The sequence below is a fragment of the Apaloderma vittatum genome, unplaced genomic scaffold (genome assembly GCF_000703405.1).
Source record: "Apaloderma vittatum isolate BGI_N311 unplaced genomic scaffold, ASM70340v1 scaffold11470, whole genome shotgun sequence".
NCBI classification, from domain to species: Eukaryota; Metazoa; Chordata; class Aves; order Trogoniformes; family Trogonidae; genus Apaloderma; species Apaloderma vittatum.
The window spans coordinates 25,084-47,595 of NW_009692905.1; the positions used below are offsets into that span (position 1 = coordinate 25,084).

The window sequence follows — 22,512 nt, forward strand, 5'->3', positions numbered from 1 at the left end:
CAAGACTGAAGTTAACCCGCAGCATTAAAAATGCTGGCAGTTAGTAATGATGACGGGAGTTTCCCACTAACTGTGCTTCTCAGGTCGATTATGCTCATAGGGGTTCAAAACTTGCTCCCAAAAGCCTGCAGAGCCTCGGCAAATTCTGGAATTGTTGGAGGAAGGAACCGAACTATCATTCTTCCCATGGGCAGTCAGTAACCTTTTCTAGAATATTTTTCATGTTCTTAGCCTCCACTAAGTGGGCTTTGGAATATGAAGTTTGTTCCTTTGAATCAGATAGCTGGAACAGTTTACAGTGCAATCCTAGAAAGGTTATTGTAGCTAATGAAAACTTGAAAAATTTTTATGTTACTTTAAAAAAAGTTGAAATATCCTCTCTGCTACTTACTCAGAGAAATTCTTGTTACCGTAATAGGCTAAATTTAGATTTGCTTAGTGCTTCTGATGACGTAGAAACGGGACAGCTTAAAAAAGACTATCTCTCTATTATCATTTTGAAATCAAACCTCCAGATTCATTTGGGCTGAGTAGAGGAACTATCTACTGCTACGAGTGCACAGTGAGGGGGGAAGGACTGCAAGTTCCTAACAGCTCATTCAGCTTTGGTATTTAAAAAATAAAAGAAGATGAATGAGGAAAAATACTAACACTTTCATGAAGGGCTGAAAGAAGGTGGCTTGCACTTTGACTTGAAGTTTTGTTTTATTTTTAAAGTATTATTAAAAACAACTTGAGGGAGTAATTCAGAAAGGGCTAAGCATCTATCTAACAGCTTTTCCATGGGACAGGGAAGAAAAAATATTTTTCAATAGGAATAAGACAGACACGACCAGGAAGGGTATCGGTGGCAATGCTGTTCCACTAAAAGAGTATTAATGAAAAAACATTAAAACCGACTTTTAGATCTCTTCCCTCATACCTTCGCTATAAATTCACTCCATAGAGCTCATGATTTCTGAAAGTAAGCACTTATTCTCTCCCTCCCATTCTCATGCGTAGGCTTTTTTCTTTTTCTGACCATTTCAAACAAACATTTTTGAGTTGTAGTGCTTATTTCCATAAAGCTGTATCCCTGGGGAAAAAAAAAAACAAGCAACCTTAAGAAAAATCCTACTGAATAAACGCAATTCTTCTTTTTTAATACCTGTTACTTTGTTTATAGAGTAGCTATGATATTGTTAAATACCTTTATTTAATCTCTAATTTACAAGGTGAAGATGTTTATATAACTAGATGTTTTTCAGATATATATTCTGTTCTGCTTCTTAAAGCTGAATTCTATGGATTAATAGGAAAAGTGTAACTGTTCATAATTTTCCTCTACATAAATGCTAGTATGTACAGTTTTAAAGTATTTCCAAGTATTAAATTGTAATTTAAAGGCTATAGGAAGAAGACAAAATCCTCTGATGATAAAAGATAATCAGACAGCAGATTTTGCTTTTGGTAATCATTTGCACTTTGTTGATTTCCTACATCACAGGCCAGCTTAGAGCGTAACTAGGAAAGATTGAGAGCCACGTATGTCTGAGTTCTACGTTTCTTTCTCAGATTATCATGTATGACAAACTTAATAGGAGAGGAACTCCTGAAGGTGAGAAAAAAGCCAATCACTAGAAGTCCAAAACTTTATATTCAATGGCTGCTTCAGCTGACCTTGGTCAAACCTGGCGTCGGCTTAATAACAACAGAGAAACAAATCATTTTAGGTAGGAACCGTCTGGAAAGTTGAGCTCAGCATCCATTTCTGCGGTCCAGAGTTTATGTGAACGTGCTTCATTAGGAACATGCTTCTGTCCCGTTAATTTGTACTTGAGGTTTTAAATCTATCTACAACTTTGCAGGTAGATAAATGCTATATTCTAAAGCATAGAGATGGACGTGAACAAATAGGTCACATTTGGCTTTAGCTGCTGCACCCTTCTAGCATTAAAACAAGGGTAACAAATGATACATTGACCAATGGCCTAGTCTATTAATTATTTGTATATTATTTTGGTGCCAAGGCACTTAAACTGTGTTGTGCTGCACTTAAGTTTGAGGAGTAAATAAAATATGTTCCATTTTAATTTACATTCATTTGAAAAGTATAAGAACATCAGGCTGGTTCTGAGACTTCATTCTTTAATTAATGTTCCCCCCAATGTTTTTTTAATACTTATGTTAAAATTTATTTCAAGCATGTATGTGTGTTTTCTTTTTGTGTTAATTTATTCCCTGCAAATAAAGAACTGGGGAATGGGTTTTTTTGAGTAATTTGTTTAAATGTTATCAAAAATATTTGAATGCAGAGCATGATCTGTTACACTTCAACTCTTCTGTGTGAGACTATGTTATGGCAGCAGAATAAAACTGGAAAGTATCCACAGGAGGCTCATGTTTGGCTTGTTTTTTTTCTTTAAATTTATCTAGTGGCTCAGCATACTTTTTTGTTACATTTGATTGATTTAAGATCTTATTTTAGTATATTCGTGCAGCTAGACAGTTCCTCAGAAGTGCTGCTCTACAGCTCTCGCTGAGCTCCTACGTACTAACTTTGCTGTTATTTGGACAATTGTCAGTGTCTTTTGCCTCAAAGGCTTACAAAGCAATTCCTGAGCTTCTATCAGCTTATCTTCCTTAGCCAGAGGAAATGAAAGCTCAAATGGTAATTGTTTAGAAGCACTGCATATAATTTAAAATAGCCTAAGAAATCACCAGAGAACCGCTGAATGCTTTTCACTGAGTAACTGGCGTGAACATGGAGGATTGTGGTCCTGACAAGTTCCTACTAGCACAGGTCATTCCAAGCATGGGCAAGCCTGACTGCTTACCCCAAATATTTAAAATATCAACCACCACAAATTCTGATAGTACTTACCTATGTTGCTGTTATTGAAGGGGAGGTTAGGTATTCAGTTGGTCTAAGTCAGACTGCAGGCAACTTAAAAAAAATCAATAAATTCCTATTCCCTTTGAAAGTTTCTTTCAACCAGTACCACGTAAAGGTTTGAACAAGTGACAGTACTGCTGTATGGAAGATTCATTGCTTTTTCCCTAACTTAATTAGCTGTTCAAAGTTTGTAACCTGAGGATGTGCTTTCCCTGCAGGAAAAATTATGTTTGTTACACCTGACACTGGTCTTGAAAAATGTTAACTTCATTATAAGAATAACAAGCTTTAAAAGGGAAACAAAATACTAGTGCTATGTTAAAATAAAATATAAATCGGATTTCATCACACTCCCCCAAACAATGACAGTCCCTCAAGAAAATAGTTAGTACAATTTTTAATTTTTTTCCTCATGGCCCAGCTGTCTAAGACTTGGATCAGAAATAAAAGTGCGACTGAGCGCAGTCCAGTGAACAAGGTCAGATGAAACAGCACAGCACGTTACATAACACTGCTGTCCTCCGGAGATCATCTGGTTTAAGCTGTTACTCGAAACAGGGCTGAGCTGGAGCTGGTTGGCTGAGGCCCTGCCAGGCTGAGTTCGGAACGTCGGCACAGGGCAGCGCACGTGGCTCCAGCCCCGGTTTCTGTGGTCGCCCTCTCGGTGAAGCTTTTCTTCCCCCAACCTGTAGTTGCAAGTTCCCTGCGGCAGCTCGTGCCTGCTGCCTCCCACCCTCTCCAAGCAGACCCTGGCCCTGCCTTCCTGGCACTCCCTGGCAGCCGGGGGGGCCGCAGTGCCAGCCCCCTGCATCCGCCTCGTCTTAGGGCTGAGCAAGCCCGGCTTTCCCCATCTCCCCGCCAAGCCCAGGCACTCCAGCCTCCTGGGCCTTCGTGGTGGTCCTCGCTCTGGTATGTCCAGGCCTGCCTTGTCCCACGGAGCCCAAAGCTGGGCCCAGCGCTCCCGAGGCAGCCTCCCCGGTGCCGAATGGGGGGCAATCATCGTTTCCCTCAACCTGCTGGCTACACAGCATCTGAAACCCGCAGAGAGCTTCTTATCACAAGGGCACCCTGCTGAGCCGGGCTCGACTCCTTGTCTGCGACAACCACCTGCCCCTCCCCAAAGGTGCTTAGAGAGAAGCCAGGTTGTCCCATCCCAGAAGCAGGATGCTGCGTTTGCTTTTTTTCACCTTTATGAGGTTCATGTCAGCCCATTCCTCTTGCAAGTCAAGGTCCAGCTGAATAAACTTTTAGACTTACAACTTGCTTTAATTCCGAACTCAAAAGGCAGGAGAGGTATTGCTCTGCAGACACTTGTCAGCATTCAGGATGTTTCTTAACTTTTTTTAGCAAGTGGGTAACTGATTTTACTGAACTTAGAAGTTTTCAGACAGTGTTCTGGTGCCTTACACATTTTTCCACTAAATTCTCCCTAAATTGTGGGAACTAAAATAACAACGTCCACCACCTCAAGTCATTTCAGGGATGCTTTTGTGTTACTCACCTGAAGCTACTTGACTATAGTCACCACCTTTCTGACTGGGAAACAGGAACAATTCGACCTACCCAAGTGGTCATGAGCCCCACTGTCTGAAACAGCAAAACATCTACATCTCACTGGAATGGCCAGGGCCATTATTTGGCCAGATTAAGCACCAGCCTCCAAAAGGGTTATTTTTAAGTCCGGCTTAGCAGTGGCTAATCTAAACACATTCACAGATCTTGCTTTGTCCTGCACCGTGTAACAGCGTAATGCAGAAAGAACAGGGATGCTAAAAGCAGCCTGCTCAGGTCCAAGAAAGCTATTAGCCTAGAGCTTCGGGGAAAAAGCGGGATGGCACTTCAAGTTGTGTCTTCCTAATTTCATCTTGGTTAGACATGCCTGAGCAGTAGACTAGGTGTTGCTGCACAACACAGCCGTTTTCCTGAAGACAGGAAATTTCGTTTCAAATGTCCTTTCCTCCTTTTCTCCACCTAGCCCTCTCCATCTTCCTTCTCCTGCAGGGCCCGTATGCTGTCACCTCAAGTGCCAAACTCGCTCCTAAGAACAGTTGTTTCTGTAAGCAAGTCGTTCAGGTTTAATTTGTGTGGTCTTGCAGGTCATTGACCAAAATACTGAATACCAAAGAGTTAACTGAAGAGAGGAACCGATATACTGGACTGCAGGAATTACAGTGTAAGCAATCAAATCGAGATGTTAGGACTATTTTCCAGAATACAACAGTCGGGACTTAAGTGTCTGGAAGGCATCTGCCGGAACATTTTGTTCAGTTACCTTTTGTTCAGTTTGCCAGTATCTGGGGGGGGTTTATGAGCATCCCTGTACAGGATTTAGAGTCCCGATCAGCTGTGGGTTTAAGCCAATGGCACCAAGATAAGCAGGACATTTTAGTTACCTTTTAGTAGTGTCTTGCAGCCTTTCCCCCAGCTGCAGGAAGAACTGGAATCCTGTATCTGCTGCAGCCAGACTGGTGCAGATTGGCAGGGACGCAGCTCAGATATTGCTTCTCTGTTGAGGACTATGCTGAGTTGTAGTTAAGAAATTTAAGCACAGTATTTGAAGGATGGGGAGTCATTGGCGTTCTGTCCGTGCAATTCCAAAGTGGCGAGTAATGCATACGTACAATAATTACACTATCCTCTTCTAAGTTTTCGTTAGAACTTAAACTCTATAACTGTTTGTACTTGGGACTCCCTCATCTTAAAAACACTTCCTGACCCACATAATTAAACCCAACTGGTATATTTACATAAAAATCACAAGGCAATTCAAGTATTTGTATAAAATCCAGCTGAAAACCCAACAAAACTTGACACAATTAACTTTCTGCCTTTAAGCAGGACTTTGAAACCTTTGATGTTTCCACCTCAAATTAAAAAGTGCTCTTTATGCTAAGATAGTTCAGAGAAAAACAAGCAAACAAAACCAAGCAAACCAATCTCATAGAAGATACAAAATCTGATCATGGCACAAGGACACTTCAAGAATAGCATCTTTAACGTCGAGAAGCCTGCTGAATCGGACTTGAATAGTTGCTACAAGATGAGATAAAGACAACAACTTTGTTTGTGTATAGATTTTTTTTTTTTTACTATACATTTAAGCAAATGTTAGGTCATCAAAACTGATTTGCATTTTTGTGAAAGACATTTATTGAATACAAACCCCCGCGTTACATTCAGCCTTGTAATAAATGACGCAAAGAAATTCAGAAAGTGGGTGAATATTAATAGTCTACCTGGCTGAACATTTTCAGAATTTAGATCATTTACGAACTCTTATTTCTCAACTGTACAATAATAAAATTCAAAAAAATACGCTTTTTCTTTCCAGCAATACTACAGTCAGAGGGATTGTGTTTTCGTGGCCTTACTGGTAGCCTACACTTTGGCAACTGTTAGTTTCATGATTTTTAGCATAGGACTTCCTGTATTAGCAACAAGCTGGGTGGAGAACAGAAAGCTAAACGACAAGAACGTACGCAGAGTTCGCTTTGATCCGAAAAGCTGTCGGCCAAAGTTCAAGACTTGAGGCTTAAAAGTACCATTGTCCGTGCTGAGGCACCAAGGCTCGGGTTCAGAAGAGCTTTCCCGTACAGAAGAGAGCTTAACCCACGCACGTCAGCGCTGCCCGACTCGGAAGCCGCACTGTGGATTTCCAAAGCTACGGAGCCTCCCAAGTTGTACGTCCCGGATACCCATTCTGAGCTGCGGGGCCATCAAGTCAAGACACTGAAGTAGAAGGTTTTTTGCAAAGTCAGCTTTAAAAAAGTCTCCTATAGCCTCTGGAGGAATTCCATTTACTAGATCAAGCTGTTGAAACAAATGTATCTGTAGTCTTTTGTACAAAGTTAAATGCTGAAAAGCTTAAGTATAAAACTACAGTTTAGTTTCTGTACAAGGTAAGATGGGACAAACGTCATAAAACCTCCACACTCACTTGTAGTTTCATGAAACTTCAGCATCCCACTTTTCATCACAGCCTCACTGCCCAACACTGACATTTCATGTCATAAAATCTAAGATAACAAGATTAAAAAACCGATTTGCACAAAAGAAATCTAAAATAACTTTATTTACACAACAGAAAGCCTTTTAGAAGTACAAAAATAACATCTATATGCCAATTAGTTACCATGCTTTGACAGCTCTCTCAGTGCCTACACATGCAAGAGACAGGAATCTAGATTCAGAATAAATCTGCCTCTGTAGAATGTATCGGAATATAAAAGACATTAACATGGGGCTAGCTTTTGTTATTTTCAGAATGGATATGTATTCAAAATAGCTTTATAACCAATACTGCAATATTCCAGTCTCTGCATGTACATGTGAAGACAAGCAACATTCGTCTCCTTGATTTTAAAATCTCCTGCAAGCTAGCGATCCACTGTAAAAAGCTACAATAATGAATCAAATGCAGTTTCGTTTAAAAAAAAATACACAAAGCAATTTACATCAACACTCAACATCAGATCAGCAGAATCAGCTCTGATTAAATACCACAAGGGTAAGACACATTCCGTTTGCTGGTGCCTATCACATCTTCAAATCCATGGCAACATAAAACCAGGAATCTTCATCTCCCCCAGCCAAAGCAGATCATGAAATCAACTGAAAAGAGAAGTGTATTAGTTTCTCCTTTCGATCCAACTACAGACAGTCTCTCCTTTTGCATCAGACTACCAAGAAAACACACTCTACTTCTGCTATCACACGAAAACCGAGAACATCCCTACAGCAGACAAATTGTTCTTAAGCCTTTGCTGATAACGACACATGTAGGCACAGCACAGGGACGTTAACTGGTTCCAGATAGCCAGATATCAACAGCTGCAAACGAAGCCACAACAGAAAGAAACGCTACTCTGCTAAGTGGACCTCTGGTTCCATTGTTAATTTTAGGGCAAGCAGAAGTAATTAATTTTTAAAAAAAAATTACCAACCACTGACTGGTAATAAACCTTTTGTCACGAGTAGGTTAGATCAGGTGTCTCATCTTCAGCACAGCAAACTCCAAGACAACATTATAACTGTGCTGCCAGGAGCACCATACAGAGAAAAACCAGCTGCCTTTAACCTCTTTGCCTCCTCTCATTGCCAGAGCTTGCAGTTCTGCAGAGCTTATATGACCTCAGGCACTGTTACCTATGGATGTATGGGGTCAGTGCAGGAATTACAGTGCACCTTGCGGCCAAGGCTGTAATTTAAAGCAAATGCATAGCTTTCAGAGTGTAAAGTCATCCAAAAAATGATGACAGCTTTAATTTTAGCTCTGCTTACCAAAGGAGTTCGTAATAGTAGTAGGGGCATGCTAAGGAAATAGTCTAGAAAGTTATTTTTGGAAGAGGAATAAAAAAGGGAAAACAAACAAAAAAAAGACCAAGTAGAGCCTCAGTTTAGGTTTATCAGAGCACTAAACTTGCAACACTATACAGGACACTATTAAAAGAGAATGCCATGCCACTTTCTAACAGGCTGAATTAAAAAAAAAAACCACTCAAACACCCCAACCCAGAATGTTTTCTGAATAATAAAGTCTTTACCTCTTTGACTGTTTCCTTAATGAAGTCTTTTCTGTCAGATAAATCATAACTAGGATAATTTTCATACACCTAAAAAAAATAAATATGTAAAAATACAAAACCAAAACAAACCTCAAATTGCTTTAATTTAACTTATGGTATGAATAGAAGGAGCGTAAATTATATTAGGGAAAAAACTGGTGTGGTCCTTCTAGGACTGTAACTGCAGAAACTCCCTCTGCTAATTATTGAAAGCAACAGGCTTATTTCTGTTCCATGTTTTGACTACATAAATATTTAAATAGGTGTATTTTTTATATTTGGTCACTGACTAAACTGACACTATAATTTTTCACATCAACAAATTGCAATGCCTAACTTGCCATGTGAAGCGAAGAAGAATTCTCCAATCTTTGTCTTACGCGCTCTCTAAGTAGTCAGATACTCCCGCATTAGTACAGGAAACTAGATAAAAAACAAGGCTTATTGATTTTTTGTAAAAACGTTATCTTTTCAAGTGACTAATAGAAAAGTCAAATTATTTAAGTGCTGTTCTACAACTACTCTTCAGTTAACTAGGTAGGACAGGACCAAGCAAATAAAAACCAGATGCCAGCGCGGACAATCAATGCAGAATATTGTATTTCCGTGGACCAAATTTCAGTACACCAAATGTCAGTCTCCTAGAACGACTATAAACACGACAAAACGTTTGTACAGAATATAAGCATGCAGTTTTGTCATAAGAGTAACTTCTGGTTTAATTTTCTCAAGACAACTTCTTGGAAGTACCAAGGAAACAAAGACGTGAGTTAAGCGAGTGTAGTAAATGTCAAGGTAACAGCATTGTCCACGTTTGGGTCACTTTTCCCCAGTTTCCCTGTTCCTGCCAGCAGGTGCATTCGTGGCACCTGTCCTGACAACGAATGAATTCTTTGCTGAACTGATTCAACTCACCACCGCAGCTGAGAGCTGTTCATTTTCCCCGATAGATGCAAGTTGAATAGACTCATAAAGAGAATGTCATGAAGAATGAGAGCAAGGTGAGCAGGAGAAATGGACAGAGAGCAGGACACAGACCTCTCCTTTTCACAGCAGCAACCTGCTGCACTGTCCTGACATCTCAAATTTTTCACTTTAATACATGGCAGTCACTCTGGAGGCAAGACTGCTGCTTTCCACAAAGCTCATTTTTCTTTGGAGATTTCCCTCCTAACCTTGGGTATCAATGTTGCACATCTTAAGATTAAAGCTCTCCCTGCTATCACTGTTAGTGATTAAATAAATCAATGCAAAATGACTTTCTCAACTATTGTGCATGGCGCAAGCGTACCTTTCTGAAACAATGACAAAGTCAGTTCCCAGACAATCCACTGCCTAAAGAGAGATTGCAAAATCATAGTTGCTTACCTTCTTGCAGATTTGTTTCATTGTGACCTCCTCCAAGTTTGCATCGGCCAACAATTTCTTGACAGTTTCCTTAAGTTCTTCATCTGTAGGTGGTTTCTTCAGCTTTTTAATTAAAGGCTCATCATCTGAACTATCTTCAGACTCACTTTCTAAATATGAAGAATAAATTGAATTGTAATAAAGGGTTTTCAATTCTTCTGCTTTCTTCCTCCAAACCAGAATGTATCAGAACTTTCCGCAAACATGTGATGCGGATGTTCTCCCATAAAATTGACACTTTGCCAGACCTTGCATTTAAAAACAAAGCTAATGCTAACACTAATACATTTATTTATGAATTCACATCATTGTTGATCAACTATCAGTTTACAAATCAATATGTAGTCTAGAAAGTATGAGATGGATTAATCTATCAAAGTAACAGAAGATTTATCACAACAACTTTAAATTAAGGAATTATGGTCCTAAAAATGTACTCATTAGCTTTAAAAAGAAGTTTGGATTTTTTTTCCCCCAGCAGTGCTGTGTGCTAGGATGTTGTAATTCTACAGTGTTGTATTACTGAACATGCTACCAGAAACACCGTGACAACATACGAAGAGAATTATAAAGGAAGTGAAGAGGCATGGGACACTCCTACGATCTTTTCCAGCAGCAAAAAAATCAGACTGAACGACTCCACCATCCACTCGGTTCCTCTACTGCCAACAAGAAAAAATTCTGAGCAGATGCCAAACAATCTAGACAGCGAGCTTACAGAAAGGCCTACTTAACATTTGGTTTTTGTGCTGCGAACATACACTCAGAACAGAAATGCAGGAGGAACAAAGAAGCTATGACTATATTACGTAACATATAAGCAATGCACATACGTAAAATTAGTTTTTTTATATATATATACACACATACATATGTGTGTGTGTGTGCACGTGTATATATGTTGACGACAAAATAAAGCATGTACAGAGTCAGCCACGTTAGTACTGCCAGTAGCCAACCTGGAAATACCCTGAGCTCAGGACAGGCCAGTTTACTCTGCTGAGAAGAAAGGCTATGAAAGAAGTTTAGCACAATTCTAGGCCTAAGAGTTAAACCGTTCCTTTTCTTACTGCACTGACAAGCAGGGCAATTCATGTGATGCCTGTGCTGATGCTGGCTTTAAACCGAGTACATCTGCAGTATGGATATGTGCTGCCTTGATAACTCATACTGCAGTTGTAACAGACACGGCAGTTACAGAATGCCCCAGAATTTAAGGAGGGAGAGGACCTCTGGAGATCACCTGATTTAAGCCAAGATGGAGCTGGCTGCTTGGGTCCCTGCCAGACTGAGTTCTGAACACTGACACTGGGAAGAGCATGATGGCTCCAGGCCCCGTTTCTGCAGCCACCCTCAAGTTGAAGCTTTTCTTTCCCTCACCTGTAATTGCAATTTCCCCCCCACCTACACTGCCACAAGCTTCACATACGTATTAAGAAACTCAGTGTGTCTGTACCTTTTCTGCTAATCAGCAGATAAGAGAAAAAATAATGGCAACAGCACACATACAGAACTCCTATCTATGTTAACAAAAAACACAAGTTGCTGAACAGAAGACACGCACAGTGAGATGTGTATTACTGGGTCAGTTATAAGGTTCACATAAAGTTACTACAGAGGCACCACCAGAATTTGCTAACGTTCTCCCAGCAGAAGGGACAACTAGGCTGATTTCCAGCTTGTATGCAGATAAAAAGTATATATATGCACACAACAGAAATTACACAGAGTATACTGAAGAATTTTTTTTAATTGCTGGTTCAAGGAAAGAAACATCAAATTTGCAGCCAACTTGATAAATTCTGGTCTTCTTTCACAATTTGGTGCAAAATCTTGCTTTCCAATGAGCGCGCCGGTTAAGCTACAGGACAACATATGATGGAAGATTTAAAGCATTTACCTTTTCTAGAACTGTTCTGATTTTTTTTAGTAGTGCTGCTGTCTGCCTTCTTGACATTGGCACCCTTTACAGGTTTCTTGGTTTTGGAAGTCGTCTTTTTAGATTTTTCTCTTTTAGATGCTTTTCTAGGGGGCTATAAAGAAGAAAAACAGAAGATTAAAATTCTCTTTTCCACAATGGAAATTTTCCTTTCTATGAACACAAAATAAATCAACAAATTTAATTACTATCTTACTAGCAATTTCTACCCCTATGCCACAGGTGGAACATGTCCACAAAGAGTATTCCTGTGTTCTCTTAAATTTCACAGTGTCCTACTACACAGACTCTTAAGTTAAAACAGCTACAACTCTTCGATGATACTAGTAGTTTTCATTCTTAATTCCTGCTAATTAGCTTATAAGACTATTTTAAAGATGTTCCTTCAAAAAAAGGCATCATATGTTCTATATCGTTAATTCTAGAAGCTACAGCTCTCTAAGACTACACACAACTAATTCTTTTTTCATTACTTGAGGAGGATTACATTAGCAAACCCATAATTTGGCCAATTATTGTGACTAGTAAACCAAAGTTAACATCAACACAAGAAATCAAGAACCTAAATACATGCAGTATACACATATAAGGCACATTCTTGGCACAAATCAAATGTGTGTTTAACACACAAAATATTTAAGTTGTATTTCTAACAAGGCTGAAAACTTTTCACCCAGAAAAAAATATGGAACGTGGACCAGGAATAACCCATACTTCAGAGAAAGAACATCATGAAACAAAACAAATTAACTAACAGTAGTTACTAAATTCATTGATCTAATTTATATTTAAAACAGAAATGCAGTCAACTGAGCAAAATACCACATCTAAACAACTAGGATTAGTTCATACATCGTATAACTGCTTCTGTTACTAGTACATGGTATAATTCATGAAACTACTATTTAATAAACCAGATTATATTTATTTATATTGCCTTGCTCAGCTATAGTTACGCTCACTCTGCAGTGTTAAATAAAGGATAAAGACTTTCTCTACACTCAAGGATGGCCTCATTTGTAAGTAACTGCAGTTTCTAACTTCTCAGCTTTCAAGTTTCTGCTAAAACTCTGTCACCAGCTACAAAGTTGGAAGTTAAACCCGGCACTCACATTTCGTTTTTTTATAAAATTACGCTCTCACAGCTCTGAGGCCAATCTACCCCAGTCACTCGGTGCCTAAGATCCCAGCGAAGCTGGGGCACCGAGGCAGACCCGCTGCCTGCATCCTTCCACCTGCGGTACAGTGAAGGGTGTGAGCGACCTTTTTCTTTTCATATAGATGTACACTGCAATCTTCCAGGAGTAGAAATGCAGACATTTTCCCTTTCACCATTTCCAAATGTTCATGCTCCTTTGACATTCTGGTGCTTTTGTAATAATTAAGCCTTCGCTCCACCTTTCCAAAACTTTCAGTTTACTCAGCTACTGCCCTGCACACGTATCTAACTCCTTCCTACCTTCTGCAAGAAGGCAAAGAAGACCTGGTTAAATCAGTGGGATTTACTGTGAGGGTTTTTGTTTGCTGGGTTTCTTTTGTTTCTTTGGGAGGTTTGTTTTGCTTTTCCTAAATAACTAAGTTCTTGAAAAACAGTCTAAAAAGACAACTCCTGCCTCTGAAAACAATATTCCTCTTCTCAGAGTAGGAAGACTTCTGCTGAAGAGATGAACAAATATAAAATTAACTTTTAGTATTTCAGCCGTCTTTCAATTTGCCATTTGCGAGGAAAGGAAAGCGCAACCTAAGTTTGTCTCATGGAGACATAGGCTATTTCCTTGAATCATCTTTTTCAGTTAAAACCAACATCTATCAAAATGACAGCAACAAAACAAACTGCTACAGTCACATAAACTGGCCTTTCAACAAAAGATTTTTATAACTTTTTCTGCAGCTCAGACTATTTGCTTAACAGCCTGTCACACTTCCACTGCAACAGACGGAATGTAACCCAAATAAATAATGGTCAAAGGTTCCATAAAGAATCACAGAATCATAGAATGGCCTAGGCTGGAAGGGACCTTAGAGATCATTTAATCCAGCCTCCCTGTTGCCAGGGATGTCACCTCTCGACTAGATCAGCCAACAAGTGGGGACCGAACCCGCCACGCTCAACTGAGAGAGCTAACCGACCCCCAATTTCCTTGGACATCAAAAATCTGTTGCTCTCTGTTCCATTTACAGCTAAACAGGCAATCCCATCTAAATCAAAATATAGGATAAGAGGGGGCCTGCGGCTCCTTTTCGTTTATTTTCTTCCAGGCTTCAGGCGTAGGGACAAATCAGCGTACACTCACTACACAAACTAGCTGAACAGTGGCACAGGCACTCCACATTTTCTGCCCGTTCTGTCAGTAAGCACAGATTGAAAGGGAATGCACGGGGAAAGGTATTTTGCATCTAAACACAAAGTTCATCTAATTTCTTTCCTGCTACACAAGGCTCTAAGGAGTCTCAAGGAAAACAGAGAAAACCAGAAAATACAGTGAGTATTAAGTCCTAGATACTCAATCAAACCATACATTGAGGGAAAAAAAAAGGACAAAAAAGAAAAATATAGACACTAGGAACTTTTAGGAAATGACAATGCAGTCATCACAAGATGATACAAGAAATCAAGTGTGTTTCAAATCCTGGCTGCCCCAAAATGGCACATAGCAAATGAGCTTATAAGGAGCATCTATACATCCAAGAACTGGAAAATTTGCCTTTTTTCTTATTGATTCTCCTAAAGCACTAAGAAACTCTCTTACAAATGGGAGATTTTTTTTCAAACCATTCATTCAGTTAAACATCACTTACCCAACTCCACGCGTTCCAAAAATTTCCAGTCGATAGCAACCACCAAATGACAAATTGCAAACATATGTTTTTAGCCCCATGTTGAAAAGCAAATAAAACCCCTCATTACCTCATCCTCACTTTCTTTTTCTTCAGAAGAGTCATCCTTTTCCTTCTTTGTATCTTCTTCACTACTGGATTCATCTGACAAGATCTCTGGGCACTTGGTGCGTTTTGCTTTTCTTGTTGTTCCAGTGCTACTGCGTTCCTTTTTGCCACCTTTGCTTTGTGTTTTTTTGGACTTCGGCAACGGCTGAGAGGCAGGGATGTGCGCAATCCAAGGAGGAATACAAAAGTGAATTTTAAAAAATACCACATGTAAAAAATTTCACATCTTCAAATCACATGAAAGAACAAATATAGAGGTGTCTCAGTCTTGATAACAAAGGCCTATTTTATGTACTGCACTTCAGCCACAGCATTGTGCAGTAAGCAAAAATTCATTACAGAGATGAAGTTGAGTAAAACACAATTTCAGTTCCAAGCTAAGCACCTCTCCTGCTCCCCTAACCAAACAAATCTTCAAAGGTTGGGGCTTAGGGAAGGGAAGCAAGTACAATCTAGAAGGAACATCTTACCTACCTATTGCCCTCCCAACCCATAAAATTGAGCTTTTTCTTCTGGTAACACATTAGCTGACAAGTCTTCAGAAGAATTAAAGGAAGAAATTCTGTCAACTTCTTATGTAAAACTGCATTTTGCTGTCGCTTACTACCAGTAGCCCCAAGGCAGCCTGCAGACTCCCTGTTCACATCACTTGCTAGCATTTGCCGGGAATAAATCTAATTTCCTGAGCAACAGTGTAAGTATTGCTTTTAGATTAAAAACTGAAAGTCCAAGAAGATGAACAGCAGAGTTTAGTAGTCTTGGCAGCTGAATCTAGTGCCCTAGCATATGTTAGTTATAGCAAGTTTTCCTACCCTTACAACAAATTCCATTTGGTGATGCCCAAACGTGATGACACACACTTGCCAACTTGTAGCATACCCAGGTAACATCTCACATCTTATTTTGCTGTCCTTTCATGTTTTACGTCCTTGCTCTGTCGCCTTTTTTTTTTTCTTCTTCTTCTTTTTCTTTCCTGCTCACATATTATGTCTATTCCCCTCAACTCACCCACAAAGCAGAAGCTACGTATGGTATTTGGGTATGGGTATCTCCAACTAGCTTCACATGTCGACCACACACGCTTTTGTGCGCTAAGTGTCCAACAGGTGCACTTCCATGTAAGCACACAGCTTCTGGCTAAGTCCTCACCCCAATAAAGATGTCTGGAGGAGCAGAGCCACTCTCAGATAAACCACAACTACTTCACTAAGTTAGAACAGTAAATGTTTTGTCACGGGTAACGAGCAAATACTAAGCACTGGAGACAACTGCATTTTTCATCAGAACAGAGCTACAAAAACCAAGTGTAACATCCTGTATCTCACCTTGCCTGAAGATTTTGGGTGCATTAAGAAGTTTAAGATTCTGGTCACCAGCTCACTATTAACTCCTGATCTTTCCAAATCAAGAACTTCACAGATACTTTTCAACATTGCATTTCTAAACCTGGAGAGAGAAAAGAAAAAAAATAAATAAAAAAGACTTGTCAGACTAGTTGCTACAGCAATTCTAGGAACAAGAGAAGGTTTTGAGGCACATAGGGATGCAAGTTTGCACCATGAACAGAGTATAATGTATTCACATCATCATGCTTGCCCTCAGAAAATAATGTTTTCCTCTCACTTGGCAGAAGAATCTGCTAGTTAGCATGCACAAGTTAAAGCCAGGACTGCAGAAATTGTGAAAAAAATGTTCACAATTTAACTCTTTTTAATCCATTTCAAGTTGTCTTAAGAGGCCGGTTTGTGTGACTAAAACAAGCTCAGAAACAGATCAGAGAGCTCTAGGAAACAGCCACTCAAAGTTTTAATTTAATCAGAAGTAAAATTTTGAAAATAAGAGAGCATATAGCATGAGTCAAGCTATGTTAAGTAACAACAGACATCATTACTTCTTCAACATTTCTTCCTTCTTTTTGTACTGGTCACTTCCTTTTTCAAATGGGAACCCGCTGAACTGACCCACATTCTTCTTTAGGGAAGCAATCTAGGACAGAACAGAAAGATTAATTTCCAGGAGTTTCAAAGATTTCACCCAATTCCATTTAGTAACTTCTCATTCAAGCAAAGTCTATTCTAGCATTTAGCTGCCTGTTAACAAACAGTTGTAACCTATATGGATTATGCCTTTATTTATCTCTTGATAGACGAACTATAATTAAGTTCTTGTGATCTTGATACTTTTAATTCCTTTTAATAACTTGCTAGGTAAAATCTCCCGCCATTCCAAGCTTGTTTAGAACACACTGCATTGATGATTTACAGGTTTGCACAACTATGACTGCGTAAAGCTTGTTCCATTCTTTGTACCATGTAATTTGCTATAGAATAGTGAATTTTATTTTTACTACAGATTTGCTCTACTTGCTTTTCTAAACTCTTACATAGGACCAGGACTGTACTTTTGAACCTTTTCTTTAGCAAGACCAATTTTTGCACTTACATAGCAACAAATTTACAACTTCTACCATTACACCTGTGGTCTGAACAGGGTTGAACCTTTATTGCAGTGGCCCCTATAACGGCAAAATTGCTCCCATCAAGATCCTAAATAGATTCTTTGCTCTCACTCCACCTCCTTTAACCAAATAAGAAGTTAAAAAACAGTCCTGAATCTTCCATTCTTTCTTTTTATGAAACTGTGAATAGCTGTGTGCCTATTAGTTGATTAGATCCTTCATTATTGATTACTAAATCAATTATTAAAAGCAGTAGTGCTGAGTTGTTAGTTTCTTAGTAACGTGTTGCATAATCAGTAAACAACACAGTCTCTTAAATCAGTGATGCCTTGGGATACATGCCTTCCCATCCGCCTGGGAAAGATGGAGTCTAAGGCAATGGTCTCCCAGTACCTCCATACAAAGTGTTACTGGTTTCAGGAAGGGTAAATGGATGCAGTTTGACAACTTCCATAGCAAAGTTAAATCAAAAAAGTTACACGGTTCTGTCATTGTATCCTTCCTATCAAACAATTCAATTCCACAGCAGGACAACCCAAAATTTCGCAAAATTCTGTATGCAGCAAGTCAGAAACTCTCTAGTCTGGTTTACTGCCATACTGAATAAAGAGCATAATTTACAGAAGCAGGTTTTAAACAATCCATACTGCTCTTTTTCAGAATACTTGCGGCAACAGAACTTTCTTTGCCACTGCATTGGCAGCAGTGGTCTCAGATATTACAGCTAGATGCATCTGTACCAGTATTACTCAGTTCCTGGTTTTGCTGCCTACACAGAGATTAATAACAAATTTCTATAAATATGGGAAGTGTATTGAAACAGTAAAATTTCATCTTCCTTAATTTCTCTACATCCATTTTACCTCCATTGGTAAGAAAAATAGGTCTTATTTACTCTGAAATTTAATCACTGATATATAAAGGGCTCCAAGAAAGATTTGCTATTGCATTTTCTTTAATTTTCCTCCTTAAACATGAAAGGGAGCATAACAGTTTTCAACTAATATTTTAATTGTCTTAGACAAATGTGACAAAAAATCCTATTAAGATTTTACATATAACATAGTTTTACTTTCTACTGCTTTGTGCAAACTAAAGGAGAAAATGACAAGGGAAGTGGCAATGTATTAAAATCCACTAACAGGTTCCAAACACAGAAGAAATATAAGTACTAAGAAAAAGCTATGTTGAACAGAATAACTACATGGAGTATATTGACTATAATCTGCATGTCAGCAGCTGTGAATCATAAACTATTTCCAACTCATTCTCATAAGGTAAACCTTCGCTCCCTCCAATAAAAAAAATAAATCTATATTCAAGCAGACTTACAATTCAGTACATCCTTCCACAGGATTTTTATGGGGAGAGTAGTTTACAGAAATTAGAAAAATTATGGGCTAGCTTAACTGGTCCTACAATACTCAATTTCTAAGTAGTACGTAATAAATGATGCTTAATAAGTAGATTCCACGTGTGCAGGTGTAAAAACCCATCCTACAAGCATCTTCACTGTGCATGAGAACTAACAGATCTACAAGGTTGATTTGAAGTCCTTACAGTGCCCGGCCTGTTGTAGAGGAGTTTGTGCAGGTTCCTAAGTTCATCTGTCTTCTTTTTACTCAGAAAGTATTGTATCCTTTCGATTTCACAAAGTTTTTGTCCTTTTCCTGAAACAGTCAAAATCAATTATGCTATTCATCACATTCATATTTACCTCTGTGTTAATAACTTCACACACCTACTCTTAAAAAAAGAAATATATTTCAGAATAGCATCAGACATTGTAACAGGTCAAACACTAAAAGCATCCTGAGAGTCTCTTTAATCCTCCTTACTTGACACTCCCTAGACCAGGGTAAAAGGAGCCGGCATTTCTTGTTCATCTACTCGCTCCTGCCTTTGTTAACAGTGGCGAGGTGCTGAAGATCCTATTCCAGCTAACTTTAAACATTATATAACACAGAATCACAGAAGGGCAGGGGTTGGAAGGGACCTCTGGAGATTATCTAGTCCAATCCCCCTGCCAGAGCAGGCTGAACAGGATGGCATCCAGGCAGGTTCTCAATGTCTCCAGAGACAGAGACTCCACAACCTCTCTGGGCAGTCTGTTCCAGGGCTCTGTCACCCTCAAAGTAAAGAAGTTCCTCCTCATGTTTAGATGGAACTTCCTATGTTCAAGCCTTTTCCCCTTTACCTCTTGTTCTGTCACTGGGCACCACTGAATAAAAGACTGGCCCCATCCTCCTGACACCCACCCTTTAAGGATTTATAAGCATCAATAAGATTCCCCCTCAGTCTTCTCTTCTGCAGACCAAAAAGCCCCAAGTCCCTCAGCCTTTCTTCATAAGAGAGATGCTGTAGTTCCCTAATCATCTTTTCTGTCCATCTTCTGTCTCCTCTTCAACTGTTCCCCATCCTTCTTGAACCGGAGAGCCCAGAACTGGACACAGTGCTCTAGCTGTGGCCTCGGCAGGGCAGAGAGGGAGGATGACCTCCTTCGAGCTGCTGGCCACCCTCTTCTTGATGCACCCCAGGATGCCATCAGCCGTCTTGGCCACAAGGGCACAGCGCTGGCTCCTGGTCATCCTGCTGTCCAACAGGAGTCCCAGGTCTTTTTCCTCAGAGCTGCTTCCCAGCAGGTCAGCTCTCAGCCCGTACTGATCCGTGGGGTTATTCCTTCCTAGGTGCAGTACCCTATGCCTGCCCCTCTTGAATTTCCTAAGGTTCCTCTCTGCCCAGCTCTCCAGCCCGTGTAGGTTAAACCGGCGGGCAGCCCAGCCTTCTGGTGTGCCAGCACACCGTGTGCCCGGCTGAGGGTACGCTCTACCTCTTCATCCAGGTCGTGGATGAATATTTCGAACAGGATCGGACCCAGTACCGACCCCTGGGGAACACCTCTTATTACAGACCTCCAGCTACACTGTGCCACTAATCACGCCTCTCTGAGCTCTTCTCTTACAGCCAGTTTTCAATCCACTCGGCTGTCCAGTCATCTAACCCACACTTCCTAAGCTTGCTAGGAGGATGCAGTGTGACACACCGTCGAAAGCCTTGCTGAAGTCAAGGCAAGACCAAGGAGGCCTTGGCTCTCCTTGTTTCATCCCTGCATACTCTGACAGTATGCTTGGAATCTTCTCAAGCGGTCAGTCCCTCCTTCCACATACTATCAATTTCCTTCTTCCGCTTGCACTTTTTGAGAAGCTCCCAGCTCAACCCTGCAGATCACCTCCTTACCTTGCCTTCTTTTCCGCTCTTAGAATACACAAATCCTGAGCTCGGAGGAAGTGGTATTTGAATATCAACCAGCTCTCTCAATCCCCCCTATCTTCCAAAGCCCTAACCCATGCTTTTACAGGTTAAACTCTAACTTCTATGGTTCAAATTAATACTAGAGGAAAAGAAAGGAGGTTGTCATATAATTATAATAGCCTTACCATTTTAAAATGGATCACGACTCTTAAGTTAGGTCTCATCTAGAGAAAATTAATAATGTGATCTTTCAAGAGGTTTCATTATCATTCCCAACACTCACAATTCTTATGTGACAGGGCAAGCTTACCTGGTGTAATTGTAAAAGGTTCTTTTTGCAACGAGGACACTTGCATGGTCAGTCGGTCTACCTTCTTCTTCTCCCTTTTTCCTTCAACGATGAGACTCTTTTCTGCAAAAGACAGCTTCCTTAAACACCATGTATTTCATCACATGAGTATATTCAAGCGAAGTGGTAGGCAATATTACAACACTAAATCTTTGAAACGGCAAACCAAAAATGGATAATGATATACCCAGGTACTATGACACTTTCAAACCTTTGGCTAACAGGCCAATGGAATTCTGTTGAGCTGTATGTATGTAACTAGGGGACTATCTGGTTCTTAACCACAATCTTGTACCCTACTCACTCCTGAAGACAAGACTTGGCATTTCCTGCAGGGAATTTCACCCCACAATGATGACTGCAGCACTGCATATTTTTGGAAACTCATCCTTCTCCCCCTTCACTGCCTTTCTGAGGTACAAGACTGACACTGTCTGCACACATTCCTTCTGGGACGCTTGTCGCAGGTTAGGGCTAGGCCGGCCGCTGAACCCTGACAGATGCTCTCCAACCCCCTCTCCCCCCAAACAGGAAGGAAAAGGGAATGAGGCAGAGACTTACGGATTGAAAAAAAAAGAAAATTGAAAGTTTTAATGAAAGAGGAAATAATAAAAATAGAACTACATACATACATACGAAACTGATATCAAACCAAACTCCCTTCCCCACCCCCAACAGCAATCCCCGCTGATGCCGCAGAGCAGGCGGCACTGCAGAAGCCCCAGGCTCAGTGGTAGGGGGCAGCTGGATAAAGGGAGCTGGATTCAGGAACTCAGGATCAGGATCAAAAGCAGAAGATTGCAGAGAGTCCTTCCTGGACACTGGCCACTGAAGAAGAAAACTTACCCCCATGATTCCCCAGTTTTATACTGAATATGATGTACATGGAATGGAATACTCTTGTTGGTCACTTGTCCCATCACTTCCCAGAGGTGCAATCTTTTACTTCCTTGTGACCCCTCTTAGTTCCCGGCACCCCCAGCGTGGCACACAGAGCCAGCAGTGGCCTTGGTCACTACAGGAATAAGTATAAGCAAGAGCCTTTCTGCATCCTAATCCCGGGCAGTAACTGCAAACATCAGGTGTTATCACTGCTAGTAGCAGACACTGTCGGCTAAAACACGCTGCTGACTTCAGAAGGTGCAGCCTCTTAGAACAGACTGAGATGAGAAGCAAAAATCACTGAACAGGATTGGTTCTGTGTAGCTGAAACGAGGACAGGCTGCAGACCCTACACGCACAGCTCCACTTGAGCTCTCTTGGGGAGAACATCACCACCAGAAGGAGAGCCCAGCATGCCTGCACACGCTTTCTCCTCCAATACCTCACTGGAGGACCCCCACACTGTCATCAGGAGAGGTAGAAGCACACACATGGTGGGACTGTACCGCACCTCGCAGGGCTAACTCAGCAGGGCACAACACTGGCATCACTAATACTACAAGAAAACTATCCCTAGTAATACTGGTACTGCTTAGATTGTTTCACGTATGCACTGTCCATCACTACTTTGATGACACAATGCCAGGAAAAGTCCTAAACCGGTGGGCTATCCTGGCTTTAACATCGGATGTTTTGAACATGATCATGTGTATGAATAACATCAAAACTGGATACCTATCGGCCGAAAACAGAGCAAAACATCCTTGTGTGTACAGAAAAAAAAAGTTGTTTACCAAAATCTAATTATTTATATTAAATTATTTATACTAAAACCTACTC

The 22,512-nt window shown here is 40.3% G+C and overlaps 1 protein-coding gene across 1 annotated transcript in view; it reads right to left on the reverse strand.

Annotated features, from left to right (window-relative positions):
* Positions 1-7,279: 7,279 nt before the first annotated feature.
* The window catches only part of DEK (DEK proto-oncogene), a 16,171-nt gene continuing 938 nt past the window's right edge, over positions 7,280-22,512 (reverse strand). The window contains exons 2-10 of the mRNA XM_009873354.1: positions 20,752-20,853; positions 18,750-18,859; positions 16,623-16,717; positions 16,057-16,177; positions 14,694-14,876; positions 11,747-11,879; positions 9,808-9,956; positions 8,419-8,487; positions 7,280-7,486 (exon numbers count right to left, since the gene is read on the reverse strand). Of these exons, the coding sequence (XP_009871656.1) occupies positions 7,475-7,486; positions 8,419-8,487; positions 9,808-9,956; positions 11,747-11,879; positions 14,694-14,876; positions 16,057-16,177; positions 16,623-16,717; positions 18,750-18,859; positions 20,752-20,853 (974 nt within the window). The 3' untranslated portion in view covers positions 7,280-7,474. The remainder of the gene's footprint in view (positions 7,487-8,418; positions 8,488-9,807; positions 9,957-11,746; positions 11,880-14,693; positions 14,877-16,056; positions 16,178-16,622; positions 16,718-18,749; positions 18,860-20,751; positions 20,854-22,512) is intronic.